Below are 5,964 nucleotides of genomic sequence, written 5' to 3' on the forward strand. Positions count from 1 at the left end.
GAGTGTGAGGAAATGTCTTAATTGCAACTAAAGTACTGGTACACGTAGATTTTATTTGAGTTATTAAATTTTGTATTTTCTAATGAGCTTTTATTCATATTTCATTTTGACTTTTTAATCTGGTTTAGTTTCCATAGTTGATTTTCTTGTTTCACTCTGGTTTTTATGAACGTGTTTACTTTCAGTTTAATTCCTCTTAGTTTTAGTCTTTTATACACATCAGGAGCATGAAATGAAAGCAGTTGGCTCACAGTCAACACAGTAAGCATGTTTATTGAGACTTGTAGAGTGATAACAGATACTAAAACACTTTATTTTATTTTAGTTAGTTTTCAATTTGTATATTTTTTATTCTAAAGTCTAGTTTTTATTTTTAATGCGATTAACTTATGTTACGTTTTTCCCACATCTAGTCTTAGTTTAGTTTAGTTTGAATGAACTATAATAACCTTGATTCCATATGTGTAAAATCCCTCAATTTAGCAATGTATGATTCAAAACGACAAAGGAGAACAATTAATAAACATTTACAACAGAAAATGAATTGTGTTTAATTAAGAAGCCCAAAAATCAGTCCGTGAGGGCTAGGTGGCATAACTGGCTCTTTGCTAACATTTTTACTGAAAGGTTATTAAAACAGGGGACGAGTGAGACAGTCAACGGGCGCTGTTGTTCAACTGCCTGATGTGGGAAAACTAACAGCTTGGCTCCTTTATCTTCGCCGGCAACCTTTCATGGTTTAAGTACCATTTCCCATTCACAACCAACATTTAAATATTTGTAGTAAATGGCAGTTCGTCGCATTTCGCCCACAAACAGATGGAGATTATCATATACATTAACAATAGAGGGCAGTGTTGCTTAAGCAGACATGAAAAGCTCGTGAAATGTCCGGGTGTGGTGACAGTGCGCCGGCGCCTGGGATGCATTTTTATTGTAGACGGTTGGTTTTATTATCAGGAAATCGCTTCACAATAGATCCCCAGTTCATACATGGGCAGGTCCGCCTTCCTGTGTAGGAGGACCTGTGAGCTGTAAAGCACGGGTGCTTGTGGGGAATTAGCATATGGATACCTGCACAGTGCAAAACAGGTTTCTCTACATGTTCCAGGGCAGACAGAAGCAGGACCCCAGTCCCCAGTGTTTTCACACGGTTAATTGATCAATGAAACTGAGGTGGAACAACAAAGCAGTCCTCTTTGACCGTTTGGTCCTTTATTGCTCCCACGCTAAGTAGTGGTCCGTTTGAATGTTGGTTGTAAATTGAACACGTTGAGCATACTGTTGTATATCAAGTTTCCTCTTGGCAGAAGCACAGTGCTGTGACTGTCCTGGCTGAATTTCTGTCTCATGATTTACTCTGGGTTCTCTTCATATCTTTTCAACTGACTCTAAAGTCGTTTCTAAACATAATTTTCCTCTGGGATTAAAATATTCTGATTCTTAAGTATAACAGTGATCACAAAGGAAAGAGAAGTCATTGTATCACAAAGCAGTGTGGAACATATTCCTGATTCCAGATTTCACCATCTCTAAATAAATATTAGACAGATGAACATTACATACATGCAAGAGGATAGTTTAAGACATTGAACGCCCTGTTAAAGATAATGTTATTATCTGAAATGACATTAGATGGCAGTCTTTCATAAGTAGTGATCCAAAGCTGTTTGAGTCATTAATCCTCTATGAAAAGTGGCTTTATTGTAGTTAGAAATTTTGTGATTTCAGGTCTCAGTACAGAGCATGTCAGGATATCTAAGCATATAAAATAAATGAAAGCATTTCAGTTTTTTCAACTTGAAAAATATGGTAGCAACATCCTTGTTCAATAACATGTGTTCTGTTATTACAGGAACACCTGGCCATTAAGGGTAAACCATGGTTTTAAACTGTGGGGTTTGAAGCCAGGAGACAGGAAGTAAAGCAGAGTTAAATGAGTACATTTTGTGCAGGTAAAGTAAAGCAACAAGAGCTTACTGATGCTTCTACATCCAGCAATTTCAGTAAGATTTCACCTTGATTCTTATTTTTTTGTTAATGTTTGATGGGATGTTAGGCACAAACTTTGTCCCCTACATTTCCAACCATGGACTAGAGTAACACATGCACCTACTAATATTTTGCCCGTTCTTGGGATTGTGGGAACACACAAGCCAGAAGGAAGGATAAAACACCATGACCAGACAAACCTGCTTCTGGAGAGATTACATGAGTGAGAAATGCACAATAACAAACTTGGTGCATTTGTAAACAAACTTTTATTTTGGAGCCCTTGAGCGCAATTTAAAACAACTGCATGTTAGGAGAATGACACTTTTCAAGTTCACCAAATCGACCATTGGTTGCAGTGGATTCTTTCTCACAGCAAACATAAAAACATAACAAAAAACAAAACCACAGGGACAACTTTGCCAAAAACTCTCATTAACAAAAAAAAAAATACATTTCACACTGCACCAGTTTCTTGGGATCCTATAAACAATTTAGTACCTGAATCTTTGCTGAACCAGACTATAAAGATCCACAGCAGTCTACAATGCTTAGCAAATGTTTACAATCTACGATAAGAAAACAGAATACCAAAAAAAAAATAATAATAATAATTACCACCCTGACTGATTATAGTATCAAAGATACAAGATGTAAACATTACAAAAATACAAAAACTGCTCAGGATGAGCAGATAGGCCTATGTAATTCTGGTAAGGCACTCACGTCAATAACTTATTTTAGAGACAGTGTGAGGAAGTGTCTTAAATACTACTGAACTAGAATTTAGGCAGTGTTATACATGTATGCACAGATTCTGTATGTACAGTAACCACCAGAGGCACTTAATTTGGCAGTATACAAGTGGTAATAAAAAAATAAGAGTGGAGTGGAAGAGGACAACTGCAACTGTCTGTCAGGGGGAAACAGTTCATGCTACACTGATTTTGGACAGTCCAGCAGGGAGAAACCAAGTCGGTCCTCTTCTGAGGGGTGGATTCTTATGGATGCAAGAGTCCAGAAGAACTGTGGCCTACATGTGCCTCTTCATGTGGAGAGCCAAGTGGTCTGAACGGGAGAAGGCACGTTCGCAGAGGTGGCACTGGAAGGGTCTGTGTCCGGTGTGCTTTCTGAAGTGGCGGGTCAATTCGTCTGATCTGGCGAACTTCCAGCCGCATCCTTCCCAGTTACAGTGGTAGGGCTTCTCACCTGAAAGATGTAAACAGAAGCATATTAACATATTTTATATGACATGTTCACAAAACAAACAAAAAAAAGCAGAAGAAAACAAAAATTATATTAGATTTTAGATTCTCACCTGTGTGTGTTCTCATGTGCGCTTTGAGATGGGAGCTCTTTGTGTAAGTCTTTCCACAGCCGGGGAACTCGCAGTTGTGCGTGGCAGCGCGTTTTCTAGCCCACGATCTGCGGGCTCGTTTCTGCTTCATGCACCCGGTCTCATCCTGCGAGTAAAACTCGAGCAGAACCGGAGAAGGAGAAGAGGGAGGAGTGAGCACCATCCCCTGCATCGACAGTGGACGCTGCTGCTGTTGCTGCTGGTGAACGTGGACCTGCTCTCTCTGCGCGTTGTAGTGTCCCTGAAACGATGGCACACCCTGGTGTGCGTAAATCGAGTGATATGGCGCGTTCATATATTGACCCTGGAGATGGCTTTGATTACTGGGATGGTGAGAGCTCATGTGCGCGTTTAAGTGGTAGTGTGCCGTATGTCCGTGGGATGCAGCGTGCTGCATGGGATGCGTGCCGTGAGCCTGCAACCCACCATGAAATGCAGCCTGGTGGTGCGTAAAGGTTACTGGCTGCATTAGGTTTTTCTCGTGAACGTGTTCCATAAAGTTCTCACCGCTGGCGGCCATCATGCAAGATGGACCCCCAGACTCGGTTTTGATTTTATATCCAAGCGGGATCGGTGCGGTGGCAGCTGGGCGGTGAAGGGGAGCCGATGGAATTGAGGCTGAATTCAAAGCTCGCAGTTCGGTGAATTCCCGGTCATCTCTCTCCTTGCCCGCGCAGTCCGGTGAAGCATCAGCCGGGTAACCTATCTCAGGCCTGAGAAGCTCCACCATAAGACTGTGAGCTGGGCTCGACTTTGCGACGTTTGCAGTTCCGTGGCAGCCCAGGTGAGAGGGAGGATGATCGCTGCACTCCGTCACAGCACCACCGCTGCAGCTTTCCGGCGAATCCGGGAGAGAATACATGCAGTTCTGCTGCTGCTGCGTTGGTGGGATGTTCCCATTGCCGTCGCTGTCGCTTAGAGCATCGCGGCCGATGGTGTTGGACAAAATAAAATCAAGATCCAAAAACTTTCCCAGTTCGTCGTCTTCTTTGGAGGGTAAAGCAGGAGAACGCACCATGTTGAACTCCACTTCCCACGGCGGGTTATTTGCATCACCTGTTGCGCTGTTCTGCACTCCCTCATCCACCTTTTAGAAATGTAAAGGAGCGCAAAATTAAAAAAAAGTTAGAAGAAAGCCAAGCTGCATAGTCGGTCAACAGTGAGAAATAGATCTACAAACATATTATGATAACACACTAGAGTTACCACAATGTGCCATACTTAAATGTTCTCTACTTACATTATCCAGTCCTTTGAGACTCGGAAACGAGATTAAGGCAGGCATCACTGCTTCAGCCACAGCCATGTTGACCGTTTTTAAAAAGAGTTTAAAACGCCGAAGTCCTGCAGATGCTGTCCTCCGCGTCCGTGTGCTCTCTGAGTGAAACCAGGATTCAGGATATGAGTAACAGCCCGACTGATGGACTTTTTATAGTGGTCTACGGTTGAGCATACGGAAGTGTGGGTTAACCCCTCCTCTTGCGCGCACACACGTACACACCTCCCCCATCACCTGCACATTCACACAGCAAATAGTGCAAACAGGTTAAACCAAGCACGGGTTCGTGTCAGGTAACCGCTGCTATAAATGTAAAACAGAAAGAGGAAAACAAATAAGATGAATGAAAACTTAAATAAATTCCAAAACCAAAAATAATTATTTTGATTGAATTGACTGGATTTTATAATTTTTGATTTAATGTGGTGAATATGTTGGTTTGTTTTCACTCATCACAAATATGCTGGTAAATAATGACGAGGCTTAATAACAATAAAACTAACCTTTCTCACTGTGCTTGTAGATTATTTATTTATTTATTCTTCAGCTTTCTGCGATGACTTTCCTACTTGAACATAACATAAACGCGTGGAAAAGCATCGAGTTCACCTCTACAGCAGTAAATCTAGTGTATCTCCCAGGGAAGCCGAACATTTCCCGTGAGGAAGCTACAGAGGGCAGCTTAGGAATGGAATTTTAACTCTGTGTATCAAATATTCCAAGATATATTTGGCATATATGCTTTGCTGAGGTGCCCTTCAGTACAATGAAGTGATTAAAGTAATGTGTTTGTGTGTTTTATAACTGATATTGTTGAAATCGAGAACAAAACATTGAGTGCCTTTAAACTCAGCAAATCTGGCATCTTACCAGTTTCTTTCCAATCTCTGACATACTTATTTGTCCTACATTGATCTCTGCGTGTGAAGCTGCTCATTCCCGAGGCCAGTCCGAACAACCGGTTAATCTGATGGTAAACAAAGGGCTACATGTTTCGAAACGGTCTTCCCCCGCAAAAGGGCACGATACGGCACCCTGCAGTCATTCTTATGATAATGCACAGGTTGACTGGGTTTCGTGGTGGGAAAAGCAAAAAAAAAAACAACTGAAGACTCCAAGAAAAGAAGGAAAACAGATCCATGAATAATGACCCCCCCTCCAACCACCATTTGTCTCTGTCTTTTTGCATGCCTGTTATCACCCCATTAGAGTAATATTCCATGGCAAACTAGTTGCATACTTTCTAAAATAATGTTGAGATACAGATTACAAACGATATACACACATTATATTCCTTTCCCTCTCGAGTGGGAGGATGAATTCACCTTTCAAACTT

The 5,964-nt window shown here is 41.5% G+C and overlaps 1 protein-coding gene across 1 annotated transcript; it reads right to left on the minus strand.

Moving 5' to 3' along the window:
- Window positions 1–1,750: 1,750 nt before the first annotated feature.
- Window positions 1,751–4,749, minus strand: klf17 (Kruppel like factor 17). Its single transcript, XM_085255335.1, has 3 exons — window positions 4,590–4,749; window positions 3,311–4,436; window positions 1,751–3,201 (listed from the first exon to the last, which is right to left on the minus strand). The coding sequence occupies exons 1-3, from the start codon at window positions 4,653–4,655 to the stop codon at window positions 3,026–3,028; spliced, it is 1,368 nt and encodes a 455-aa protein (XP_085111461.1). The 5' UTR covers window positions 4,656–4,749; the 3' UTR covers window positions 1,751–3,025.
- Between the last annotated feature and the right edge of the window lie 1,215 nt (window positions 4,750–5,964).

The sequence above is a fragment of the Mchenga conophoros genome, linkage group LG18 (assembly GCF_057382185.1).
Source record: "Mchenga conophoros isolate Kocher_MC1m ecotype Shallow Benthic linkage group LG18, M_conophoros_male_GT1.1, whole genome shotgun sequence".
Taxonomy (NCBI): domain Eukaryota; kingdom Metazoa; phylum Chordata; class Actinopteri; order Cichliformes; family Cichlidae; genus Mchenga; species Mchenga conophoros.

Coding starts and splice junctions, on each gene's coding strand:
- klf17 (XM_085255335.1), bottom strand. CDS start 4,655: ATGGCTGTGGCTGAAGCAGTGATGCCTGCCTTAATCTCGTTTCCGAGT. Junction 4,437..4,589: donor GTCTCAAAGGACTGGATAAT/GTAAGTAGAGAA, acceptor CATTTCTAAAAG/GTGGATGAGGGAGTGCAGAA. Junction 3,202..3,310: donor GCACATGAGAACACACACAG/GTGAGAATCTAA, acceptor TACATCTTTCAG/GTGAGAAGCCCTACCACTGT.